Raw genomic sequence first — 13,480 nt, forward strand, 5'->3', positions numbered from 1 at the left:
AAACTATGGATTTCTTCAAAACTTCAGCGATTTAGTGCACTTTGTAACCTGTGCTGCTATTTTTTCGAACAGCCCAAGAACGATATGTTTTCAAAATGGCAACCGAATAAAGTAAACAAGTGCGTAGTGCATCGAAATAGTCGAGCGTTGCACTCATCACTCATCAATACACTAACGTGCGTAACATATGTTAGCAGAGGACAACACTCATACAAGTACGCAGTATAATTTGATTCGCTTCACTTGCGCTGCTATTATTTCGAACACCACTGTAGTTCACAAAACTGGGCGTTTACTTCATAATTATTCCTTCGTTAAAGGCAAACCAGGAACTTTGTATGCATCCAAGACGAGATTTTTGTCAACATATTGAAGGGTAATGTTACTTTGTTGCCAGCGGAGACAGGTGCATAAATCTTCGGCCCTATCTCGTCCACAGTTGGGCCAAATCATTTCGGCCAGTCGCTCCGTCCAGCACCGATTCGCAGTACTTTTCAAAGCACTCGAACGAAACCATCAGCAGCTTCTTCAGATCCCGGCAAGCTTAGAAAGACACTTATGTTGTCATATGTTCCTTCGGTGTATTTTTTTTCTCAGGTCCCTATAAAAAAAAGTCAAATGTAAGAAAAAGCTATTGAATCTGGTAGTTCGAATTATTAATCTTACCTTTTTTAGTTCTTCGCAATCTAATACGATTTCGGATAAAAAATGTAGTTTGTTTTGACAGTTCGCGGTATGAATTTATTCATTTGGTTCATTTCTGTAAGGCAGAATCAAAAGAATACAGAAATAGGTGATGCAAAAAGTAATGCACAAATTTGGCCTAATCCAAACAGAAATCAACTTAACTTTTTTTTCTATCAAGGAGGGCCTGTATCATAGGTTGGGTTATATGAAATACAAATTGATAATTTTACTTACTGAACGAAACGTGTTTGTGCTTATATTTCTAAATTAGGTGTAAAATGTTTTGCATAACCTCGAAGCAATCTGCATCACCTGAGAATGCACTTACGTTTGTTGAAAATCATTTCGAATGAACTTTCAAGGTAAAGAAAAACTGAAATTCTAAGGTGTAATATTTTGTTGAACGCATTTGTATTAGTAGGTCATAAAACATGAAGAAAGTAGCTTCAAATTTTGATGCGAAGCAACCAGATTTATAGGTTTTGTGCAATGATGTAGTATGCAATTTTATTACATACATGTTTTCGTGCTATTAATTCCAATTTATTTGTTTTCGCATTGTTTTTTTTAATTATACTCCCTCCCCCCGACGCTCCAACTCCGAGTGACAAAAGAAAGATTTCAAATTTGCTTCTGTCCTATTTGAAAAATTAAACTTATCCTAAATTTTGCATTAATAGCTAATGTAGTTGATATCAACTGAAAAATACTCAATTCTTAATAAAAATGCGAAACGATCGCATTCTTAAAACAATTGAACCTTTATTGAAACATAGCAATGGCATCCAATCTTTTATTTCGAAAAAAAGAAAGACTTCTACATGAGGAAAATTGATCTGAACTTTTGATTTCGAATATTACAAAGTATATAAACTGAATCTGAAATATATAAAAATTTATCAGAAATCCTAGTTTAAAATTTAATCTGAAATCTATAAACCTAAATTATGAATCTATTAAAACAATTTGATGTTTGAAATTTTAATAATAATCCATCACGTTCAAAAATGAAAACTCCAATTTTCAACCTGAGCTAGAGCGAAAGACAATTTTCATTCCGCTTGCATACTCTTAAAAGATTAAAATTGATTTATTTAAGGCCTACATTTGGTTTGATTACATAAAAATAATGGATTTCAATTTTTTTTTCAAATTCTTCATGAAGGTGACGTCATCCGAGAAATTGAATATCACACTACCTTCTTTAAATGTTCCTCACATGTTTGACAGTTCGCATGGTGAACCTGATGAAACTTGTTCATTCCCTCTGGAACGTCAAAATGAACATCTGTTGTTCATTCGCCTCCGAGGCAATGAACTAGTCACCTGGCGTGAGTCGCCTCTCGGAATACCACGACTATAGTCACGTGACTACGACTAATGTGACTACGAGTCACTTCATTCGCCTCGCAGAATAAGGCCCATTGTCTCATCGTAGCAATCGATGGAACAAATAACAACATACACATAATTGATAAACAATTAGATATGTAACCATAGGGATGGTTTTACATTAAAAAGGATGTTAAGATAGAAAATAAAGTATTCCAAATTATACCTTCAAATAGCAAAGTCTCTACTTCGCACTGCCCAAGCGCTGCACAACAGGTTAAGGGCCCAGCACTAGTGGAAAGGAGGAAAAGCGGAATTAAGAGTGGACAGTCATCTAGCAAGTAGTACAGATCCGTCCTTTCCACTGCCCAAAAGTTCTTCCAACAACAATGTTTGATGACAAGTTTCTACAATCCGGCCTTTCTTGGGTTTGACCGATCCAGGACGAAAGCTGGAATAATCGGTAATCGTAGAATACTGAAACGTCACCTCGCCTGGTGATATTCATCTTAAAGGAAACGTTCGGATCTTTTACAGTTAAAATCCTCTCCGCTCTCAGCGCACTTGTTTCATATACAAAGATTTATTTTCGACTTTAATTTTATTTTTCCTGTGTGTGGTATCAAGATTTAGAACCTGTCGGTTTTGACATTTTTCCACTTGACGTGCACGCACGCCTCTCGAAGTGTGTTTAATTAGTTTAGGTTTATTTTCATTTCATTTATTTTTGTTATAATCTTTTGCGCACTGTGATCAGTTGTTACAAAATTGCGCGCAGTTCGATCCGGGGGCTTGTTGATGATGTGTGTTTTGTGCTTACGAAATCCTTTCTATTTTGATAATAATATTTGTTCTATTTTTTTTTGCTTTGATCGGTTGATCGAATTACGGTTAAAAGATAGATTCTATAGTGAGCGTATGTGTATGTACGTACTTTATGATACCTCTTACAATTGAACTATAAATGGAGCATTATCGGAATCTAATAGTTTAAGGGGTTTGTTTTTATTCTTTAAGCTTGTGTAAATTTCATTTGCACATATTTCGGATTTCCAAAAAGAAAACTTGCACTTTTCTTACAACCATTCGGATTTTAAGATTTTTTTAATGTGGTTTTTGACATAATTTAAAAAACTTGTTACGTAAATTAAAATTTCACATACTTGGTATGGTTTGTAGTTCATTGATGCTTTCGATTTCCATTTGTTCGATTAATTTAAATGTGTAGTTTGGAGCAATATATTTTACAAAACATTGAGAAGTTACACAAGCTGATGAGTTTTTGGGACTAGCACTAGATGTTTATGTATAAAATTACTTTCTTTTACTTTCTTTCGATTCAACTATTTTACAAATTACAAATATGGGTTAAATGAATCCGATCAAAAATGGTTCCGAGGTGAAAGCTGTAGTAAGTTTGGCTCACGACAATTTCCTAGTTTGTAAAATTTAATTAGAAATGGTATATGATATAGACACAAAGAGTATGATGTCTCAATGATTGGAGGAGTAAAATTATGGCTGAGTATGGGAGATATTTTGTGCACGTAAATTTTCCTTTTTGTGGACGATGACCATTTGAGGAATTGTTGAGTGAGGGCATGGGTTCAATAATAAACCATGAACTGTGATGATCGTTGATGCATTTGTTTATCACTTTGATCCTAACAATCATCATAAAGATACATTATGTACAATTTTCACTAGGAAAAATGAAACTTTCACTTCGCAGAAGAACGAGATCAAGAATTATCCGTAACTAACCACCCAATGACGATTGACAAATGTCTGTACCTTTGTAGATGGTATTGGAGTTTTTTGTCCATTCCAACTGAGTGTAGAAATAAAAAAAAAACCTTTTTCACCGATTTTATCGACAATTAGTTTTCTTACCATGATTTCAACCAATCCTAGTTGAAGGTGTTCTGAATTAAGGATAGGAAACTGCTTGAGGATAGTTTTTTTTAAATATCCTAGCCTTGTTTTATGATACAGTAAATTTGGATCGCCTGATCAACTTCATAGAATAATTTACATTACATTTTTCTACATCTAGCTCAAAATGGCAGTCTCATTCCTGTGTGTGTATTTTTTTTTTCGTTACTAACCATATTTGCTATTTATTTAGCCTTTACTGCATTTCCCATCATCAAAAACTGTGCAGAATTTAAAAATTGAGCTATTAGATTGGCCTTTCCGTTGCATTACTTGTTGCAATATTCAATGTATCTGTATATTGTATGTATAAAGTTAATTTTATTACCTGATTTGGTTTTTGTTGTTGCTTAAATCATTCATGGTCTTTCAATCGATTGTTTTTTTTTCTTATTCCTTAAACATTAAATTTTTGTTCAGCTACTTACATATCGAATTGAGATTAAAATAAATATAACTAACAAACACGCGCACACCTTTTTGTTTAACGGGCACAGGAAAAAAGGTGGAATATAATATCACGTGGGTTTTGTATTGTTTTATTATTTTCGTTTTATTTTTTAAAGATACCATTTCCTACTTAAAGTGATTTATACCAAGAGTAGGGTGAATTTAATTAAAATATCACGAACCAAGTCGAAGATCGTCTGTCGTCACAGAGAGAGATGAAGCACGAGCTTATCAAATTATTTATCACCTCACTTGTGGTCTTATAAAATTGAAAGAAAAAAACCAAACGGATTTCCGGTTTGGAAGTTTCCATTCAAATGGTTTTGTCTTTGATGAATTGGGACCATTGACCTTCTGTGATTTAAAAAAACAGAAAAAGCCACATAGGAAGTAAACTTCTCAGTGGCGAAGTCGACGATGTCTAGCTAACTAATCTCATGGTTAAACAGTCTGTTTAGGAGGAGTTTTTGTTGCAAAAACACACGAATAAAATGCGAAGTGTCGATCATTTGTTGGAAGATACATCGATATTTCCAAGACAATCGATTGAGTTTCTTGAGCCTAAATTTCCGCCGTGTATATCCTGAACATCAGAAAGGGTGACCATTTCTATTAAATGGCAAAGTGAAGGATGCTTCACATTAAATTGCATCATCTGCATCATTGATCTGCCTTAGTTTCGGTACGTTGGGAAGTTCCATGTCCTTGGGTATCGAAGAAAAGTAACACAACAAAGAAAGCAGACGCTTACAAAGACGCTGTTTTTCACCATAGGCAGATCGCTTTCTAAATTTTGTTTTTCCGGGCAAACTCGGTAGTCTCTGCTACCTGCCCAGGAAGCTGCTGAAAGTCAGCTTTGGACGTACATAATTCTCATCCTCAATGGTTTCTTTACCATCTGTAACTTTCTCATAGATTTAACTGAACTGATTCAATTTTAGGGCCACATCCCTGACCAAAAAATCCTGATCACTTTTATAGGACATCTATTCTTATACACAGCAAGAAAAAATCGTGTAAATTTAGATCGAAAACGATGCACGAAAACGGAACATCGATTTTGATATAAAATTCTACCACGGTGTATTTTTCTCAACAATGTAATTTTTGAGGCGTGTAAATTTAGATCGAAAACAATGCACGAAAACGGATGACATAAACCGTCGTGTAAAAATACACAATGATGTAAATTTCAAAACATATTACCGTTAATATTTCAAATCTTTTTTAAATAATCAGATGTTGGGTGTTGTTTATGAATAAATACGCCACATGTGTCATTATATTTAACATATATTTCCGATACACTGCAAACTCAAAAAACATCCACCATCACTGGCAGCTGGAATTGTGGTTGTGTCCGATGATCCCCAGCAGGGCGATGTTTTGTCGATCAGCTTTAGGCATTCTTGAATCCTTCCGGAACAGCATAGTAATCGGAATTCCCTAAACATCAGAAACATTCAACATTGATTCGGCCTTTGATCCATTTTATAAAACTGCAATTCCTGCAATCGAAAGAGAATTTGAAGTTCCATTTTTTTCATTTCGTCTAAAACTATAACCTACCATTTTTTAATTCAATTCTGAAAGAATTTGGTTCGGTTTTAATACAAAATTAACAGCGGAAGCGATTTTTTTTTCTTTTCACACAATAAACCACCATCTCGGATAAAAACAGAACAATTTATGCCGCGAAAAAAAGGAAAACAATGGATCTGTCGTGTTTTACATTGTTTTCGATGTAATTTTATATTGAGATATATTTTTTAGATCAGGGCGTGTAAACATACATCATACAAAATTAAGTTTATACCAACGATTCAAAAATAGATAAAAAAGAGTGTAAAATTACATCAGTTTTGAATTACACTGGTCAAAAAGTAGATCACTCGTATTTTAGATTGCGTATACTTTTAGAAATTTTTTGCTGTGTAGCATTTATCCTTCTTTAGTTCCGTAGCAAACACTTCATCGCACGGCTACGACTCACAATAAATCATTGGATCCCGAGATGTTACACGATGATCCGATAACAGAGTTGAAGATCTTTCAGGTAAGTATATGCCCAAAATCGATATACGTTGCTCTTTAAGTGACATTTTTTTTTAATTTTCGAAAAACTGCCAGTGTTCAGTGTAAAAAATACACTCTTAACTATTTCCACTCAAATATTTCCGAGAAAAAACTCTGCAGAATTTTCTACACTATGTCTTCCGTGATGCAATTTGATGGAGAACACACTACAATTTTTTGGTTTTTCCGGTAATATTCAGGATAGATCTTTCAAACGTGTTTTCCAAACACGTTGGTTCAGCCAAATTTTCCGGTATTACTTTCTCAATAAACCCAATCGATTCGCCGGATCGATCCCTTACTTGAGGTCCACTACGGTACCGCTATTATCCTTACGGTCCCGATCCCTGCTGCTCGGCTTCGAGTCTCGATCGGCCCTTGGCGGCAGTGGAGGTTGCACTTCTTGGACCGGTTTCGGCCCAACCAACGGCGGTGGTGGCGGCAGTTGCGAAGACCCATGCGAGCTGGCCACACTGTTGTTCGATTGTTGTTGGGCCAGCTGCTGCTGCTGTTCGGCAGCCTGTCGCATCATGCGCTTCTGATACTCTTGCTGCTGTTTGATGAACAGACTCAACCGACTGAGCAGAAACTGCTTATCGTGACCTTCGAGCACCAGCTGGTGTTTGAGCACCGATACCATATGTCGATTGGCCGCCGATACGGCGTAGTAGTAGTAGATGAAGAACGTTAGCACCACAAAGCAGGGAATGGCAAACGAAGCGGTGCCGAAGAAGAAGATGAAGGCTTGGAAAAATTGGGGTAACTTCATGAAGGCATTTATGGCACGGTCCCAGACGGAATGCAGCCCCCGGAAAGGGCCACAAGAACGAGATGGAATGATTTCGGCCCACGCATACACTACTGGAATGATGGCAACGGCGAAGGAGATAAGCAGGGTGGACATGAAGAGAGAGTTTGAGCGGGAAGCCCGGTACAATATCGTGGATGGATTCGAGTTGACTAGACACGCGAACTTTTTGATGTAGAACATGAAAAAGAAAAGAATCGCAGCGATTGCCGGCAGGAAGGGCGTGTAGAACGTACCCAGCCAGCATAGGGTCTGCGAATAGATCACATCCAGTACGTGCTTCGAAAGCTCAAACTCTTGCTCGCCGATGAACTTGGCGATCCGACTGCTCGAATGCCGAGCGATCATCGCCCTTGGGAAGTTTACGAAGAACGTGACCAGAAAGTGAGTGACAAAGTCCACGATAAACAGTTTGTAAAACTGTTGACCGACGAAGGTTTCCCAGCATTGTGGCGTTCCACGTTCCGCATCGTGACATTGATTGCTATCGGTACTGTTACTTTCTAGCGTGAAGTTGGTGAAAAACGTTTCCGTGCTGTTGTTGGTTGTCGACATTGGATGAATTTTTGGTTTAACGAGAAAGTAAAATCTGCTCAGCAGCACCGCTAACGAGGACAGCCGAAGAAAGACGGTACGGAAGAGCGTGATTTTTACCACGAAAATCGGTGAATACTTCTCAAATTGCACCAGGTAGTTGAAGAACAGAGGAACAACTAAATTCATACATACGATAGCGATGTAGGGAAGGAACTCGTAAAACATAACCAATAATCGATCGGTTAGTGTAATCGTTATTTCACTTGTCTCGTCTAACGAAGGTGAGGAGGAATCTTTTGAAATGGCATAGAAAAGAGGAGTTGAACTGGTCGACGAAATGGTTGCCGTTGAGGAATAACCAAACGATGAGAACGATGGCCAAGACGATACCCGTGGAAAATTGACAAAGTGATTCGGTTGAAAGTTGGGATCCAACTTGGACATCGATTCGTTGAACAGCGCATAGATGATGACTATAGCTAACAGTAGTATCACAATCACTATTAAATTTATTAAACCTCTTATCGCTATTAGCTTAACCATAAAATCTCGCGAGCGATTAATGCGCTCATTCTCAAAACGCTTCGTATGAAGGAGCGACCGTATCTCATTGTACAGTGCTTTATGCTTAATATCAGCGGATTTTTCATTGTGGATACAAAAATCCCAGCCTCCAAAAACCAGGTTACAGTACTGGTAGAACAGTCCCTCACCCTCGGCAATACGTTCCGTAAATTGCCGCACCACAGCCTTCATAATTGCGATTAGTGCCACCACGTAGCAGATAGCCGTTATGATTACATAAACCAGTGGAAAATCGTAGTACAGAACCGTTCCACTGATTTGATTTCCCGCTTCCCCCGCTTCCATGAAGAAGGCTTCAAATGAGCTATCGTTAAGACTACTAAAATTACCACTCCGAACATCCCCTAGTACAGTACTAATGGTTGTAGTGCTAGCTTCCATAGCCATTGTACTAACACTGCTACTGCTAAAACTAGTACTACTAATTGTAGTACTACCGACAGTAGTTTCAACTGTTGTACTACCCACCGTAGTCGTCGTCGTCGTCCTCATCGTCGAAGTAGTCGGAGCCACGGTTACGCTTCTGCTACTCACGGCAGCGGCCAGCTTTGCCTGCATCCGATCCTCCAACGGACTGTATCCATAGATCATGTTGGTGTACATGCCGTAGAACAGCAGAGTTCCCTCCATGAAACCCGTTCCTTGAATCACATCTAGCACCGAAAACTCAGCACTCTTCGTCGCGTTCAGATACGACTCGGAACAGCACTGTACCGAAACACCATCCTCCTGCTGATCACACGGCAAATCCGCCGGTTCCCGCAGTAACACATGCGGCAGCACGATGAACGCCGATATCAGCCCAAACACGATCAAGTTCAAAAACATCAACCACCGTAGAAAGAGAAAATAGGCCACCACACCGGTCCCGAAATTGCCCTCGATCGTCTTCAGCGACATTCGCCATAGTTCCAGTTTGGTGCGGTATTCGCCCCACTTCGCCCGGATGCTCTGCCACGCTTTCCGCCGGCGCCACTTGATCTGTTCGAAACCCTGCAACCGCAGCTTGGTGGCATTCTAAAATAAAGATAACGAAAAGTCAATTAGAACCTTCGGTTCAAACGTAACCTACATTGATAATCAATCACTACCAACCTGCAACTGTGCCTTCATTTCCCGTTTTTGGGCCATCGGGACCGGCATCGATTTGATTTCCTGTATTTCCTCCCATGTGCGCTCTTCGTTTATAAGGTTTTCTGCAAGCAAGCGAGAAAAAGTTCGTTAGATAAGGCGTCTTTCTGTAGTTTGAGTAATAAGCATCAAGCAAGCAAGCGGACAGCCAAGTAGGTAATTAATCTCAATGAAGCTGAGTGAGGCGATATCGGTGGAACTGAGGGAAACAAAACCGACAGCCAAACCGAGGCCGATGAGCAGCGCGGCGGAGATGATGACCTCTCGTTGTGAACTGCTGCGATATAGAGGTCCATATTCTTGAACTCGGCGACTTCTTTCTTGTTTGCCGGTTGATTAAGTAATTAAGAATGTGTCACGCGTAACAGAGCTGTTTTCAATTTTTTCATTACTTTTTAAAAATTGGTTCGTCTGTGGACTTCAACGAAGGTCCATTTCTGCAGCACTTATTTGCACTGAAGCCCAGTAACTGATTAAAAGAATATTTACTGTATTATCATTGAGAATGAATTGATGAGAGAAATTTGGTCTAACTTTTAAGATATTTTTTTAGATTTTACCACATAGCCGATGAATCGAGACTCGGGACGTAGGCTGTAATGTCGCCACAGACAATCTACAAAAGAATACTACTTTTTAATTTCAAATACTCGTAAGAAAATTTGACTTTAAAAGATGTACATAATCTTAACAGGATGCTTATTCTTCAAGATTAATAAACACAAAGTTGAATTTATCTTTTTGTTTTTTTAACACGAAAAAACAAAAAAATGCTTGCATGGGAACTAACTACTTTCCTTAGCAGCTTATATTCTCATACCAATTTTGCCATGATATCCATCCGAATTTTATTCCATCTAAATAATTTAATCGGTGTCAATATACCTACAATGTAAAAGATTGCGTTTTTTTAAAGGCAGAAAACTCAGATAAAAATTTGATTCATTCTAGAATTCAGTAAGCTAACAGCACTCACAATCGAAAATAAATACCTATATTTAAAGCCTTTCTAGAATATTTTTGCTTTCTTTATTTACAAATTATTTTCAGTCTTTAGTTTTTCGATTTCAATGCTAGTAAAAATTGAAGAGAATGGAAGGAGTTCATTCCAAATTACATCAAGAACCTTATGTAGTATTTGATTGAAAGTTTTATTTTTTTAGTGTAAAAGATAGATATCGGTCACTATTTGACGAAATGGCAAAAATTTCAAGTTAACACATTGAAGACCAAATACGAGATATCTCGTATTTTCTCTTTTAGTTTGATTGTTGAAAAAAAAAAAACAAATTCACAATGAAATAATAATGCTCTATAAAGCGTGATATGGCCAAAATTTGGTCAAGGGAAAACGCGTATAAATCGGTGAAATCGTTTATTTAAAAAATCAAATTAAATTTCTTTTTCAAGTTTAATTAGTCTAAAATTCAGGAAAAATATTCAGTTAGGCTTCCGCTTTTCCAAATCCGAATTGCCGGGCCTTACGCTTAAACCCTGCCATCAGATTTTGTACAGCCACCGTGTCCACCTTCTTAGCCGCAGAAAGCCAGTTTGCCTTGACTGCTGCTCGTCCTTAGCAGTTTTTTTGTCTTCTTCAGGTTCCGCTTGACAATAGCCCAGTATTTCTCAATTCGGCGGAGCTCTGGCGTGTTGGCAGGGTTCTTGTCCTTGGGAACCACCTGCACGTTATTGGCTGCGTACCACTCCATGGCCTTTTTACCGTAATGGCAAGATGCCAAAACCGGCCAAAACAGTACGGAACAACCGTGCTTCTTCAGGAAAGGCAGCAGACGTTTATTCAAACACTCTTTCACGTAAATTTCTTGGTTGACAGTCCCGGAAGCTATGAAAATGCTGCTTTTCAAGCCACGGGTACAGATGGCTTGCCAAACCAGATATTTCTTCACGAACTTTGACAGTTTCATGTGCTTGAAAATATCTGCTACCTTTCCTCTTCCTTTTGCCGTATAAAACTCATGTCCCGGCTTGTAGTCGGCTTTGACGTAGGTTTCGTCGTCTATTACCACGCAGTCAAACTTCGTCAGCATCGTCGTGTACAGCCTCCGGGATCGCGCTTTGGCCGTCGTATTTTGTTTATCATCGCGATTTGGAGTCACTACCTTCTTGTAAGTCGATAGTCCGGTTCGTTTTTCCGCTCGATGCACGGTTGTAGACGATACACCCAGCTTTTTTGCGGCATCTCGGAAAGAGAGGTTAGGGTTTCGCTTGAAACTACCGGCAACTCTCTTTGTCGTCTCTGCGGCTTCCGGTTTTCGATTTCCCCCCGATCCAGACTTCCTGGCTGTCGACAAACGTTCCCCAAACACTTGAATTACATTTATAACGGTTAATTTGGCAACTTTTAGCGATTTTGCCAGCTTTGCGTGCGAGTAGCTCGGATTTTCGCGATGCGCTGCTCTTCTTCCTTGGACGGCATTTTGACAACTGAAGAGTGAATTCCAAAATCAAAATAGGAGCAACATGCTACACAAACACACCTTCGAAATGAGGGGTGTTCAGGTTTTTTAAATGCAAAATTGAAAGAAATACGTCAAGTTGATATTGACCAAATTTTGACCGTATCACCCTTTAGATTCAGACACGAGACCTAGCGTAACTTGAAAGTGCTAAATTTGAGAAATTCGCACAATTGAGTGTTAAGATGGAGCATGTCAAAATACGATTATTTCCCTTTAATGATTCTTCTTCGCGGTTCTTGAAGTGTTAAGTACACTAAAAATTTAAAACACGGGTTTTGTTAAACGGATTTTCGCAGTTAGCAAAATAACTGTGTAAATGTAATATAGAAAAAATGTGTTGACAAAAATTGTTTTATCGAATGCTGTATCTCAGAGGTGATTTCCAGCAAACATTTAAGAAGGTATATCGCATAAAGAACAGAATTCGAAAAAAAAATAAACTAGACGAAAAGATTGTATTAAACTTAACAAAATAGTATAAAGCTACAAAAGTGGAGGATATATATCTATAATGTCAAGATTTCAACTATTGATTTTCCCAACAAAAAGCTAAATAAACGATTTTAAGTAATTTGAGTAAAACGACAAAAAAAAATCCTCGATCGAGCATTGCACTCCAGTCCTTCGAGTTCGCTGTCCGGCATCTTCGTTTTTTAAAAAACGCACAAATGCCAACTCATCAGTCGGTATGTTTCACGCTATAGGTGAGGTTCTTTTTACGAACCGCTCAAGGGAAGAAAGGGAAAGGCGGGATAGAGTTTCAATTGAATTACCGCTCATTTATCGTAAATCAGTTCACTTTTAGATAGCTTGAATCGTTAATATCGAATTAGCATAATCTCAACTTTTTAGAGACATTTTTGCGGACTGACTAAACTGCTGTGCGATTCAACTTTTTGGGCAAAACTTGTCGTAAATGAATGATAGAGAAACTCTCAATACAAACGTGTTCACGATGGTTATTGAAAATGTCTGAATATTCGATTTGGATTATCATTTCTATTACTATTTCATGTTAGCTGGATCATGGCTCATCATGATATTCTCATACCTAATGTTTACACGGTTTTTTGAAAATACGTGTGATTCTTTTATTTAACAATTTCCGGAAACCCACACCTTTTTTCACAGTTTTACGCGGTCTCAGAATCCAGGTTGCATGTCTCATTAAACTGAGTCGATTTGGGGACATTTTTGAGTTTCCCAAACCCTGGGATCTAAAAAGCTTCGTTGGTGTTCAAAATTCATCCATTTTCATCCAAATTTTTTCCATTTTTTGCAGAATTTTTAAGTAACGATTACATAAGTAAATTTGAACTTTTATGTATGTATGGGAAAATTGAATATTTTTTACTGAATAATCAACATTATTATTGTTTCTTCTGTGGAACCTAGCCTGGTAATGGATTTGTTCCAACTTATAATTTCTCTGAAAGAAATTTTTCGCTAAACAACTTTA

At 37.9% G+C, this 13,480-nt stretch overlaps 1 protein-coding gene across 1 annotated transcript in view; it reads right to left on the reverse strand.

The window, feature by feature from the left end:
* Positions 1 to 2,590: 2,590 nt before the first annotated feature.
* Positions 2,591 to 13,480, reverse strand: part of LOC129744352 (transmembrane channel-like protein 7) — a 63,594-nt gene continuing 52,704 nt past the window's right edge. Inside the window, exons 4-5 of the mRNA XM_055736835.1 lie at positions 9,506 to 9,606; positions 2,591 to 9,427 (exon numbers count right to left, since the gene is read on the reverse strand). Coding sequence (XP_055592810.1) covers positions 6,779 to 9,427; positions 9,506 to 9,606 — 2,750 coding nt within the window. The 3' untranslated portion in view covers positions 2,591 to 6,778. The remainder of the gene's footprint in view (positions 9,428 to 9,505; positions 9,607 to 13,480) is intronic.

The sequence above is a fragment of the Uranotaenia lowii genome, chromosome 2, assembly GCF_029784155.1.
Source record: "Uranotaenia lowii strain MFRU-FL chromosome 2, ASM2978415v1, whole genome shotgun sequence".
In the NCBI taxonomy this organism is placed as follows: domain Eukaryota; kingdom Metazoa; phylum Arthropoda; class Insecta; order Diptera; family Culicidae; genus Uranotaenia; species Uranotaenia lowii.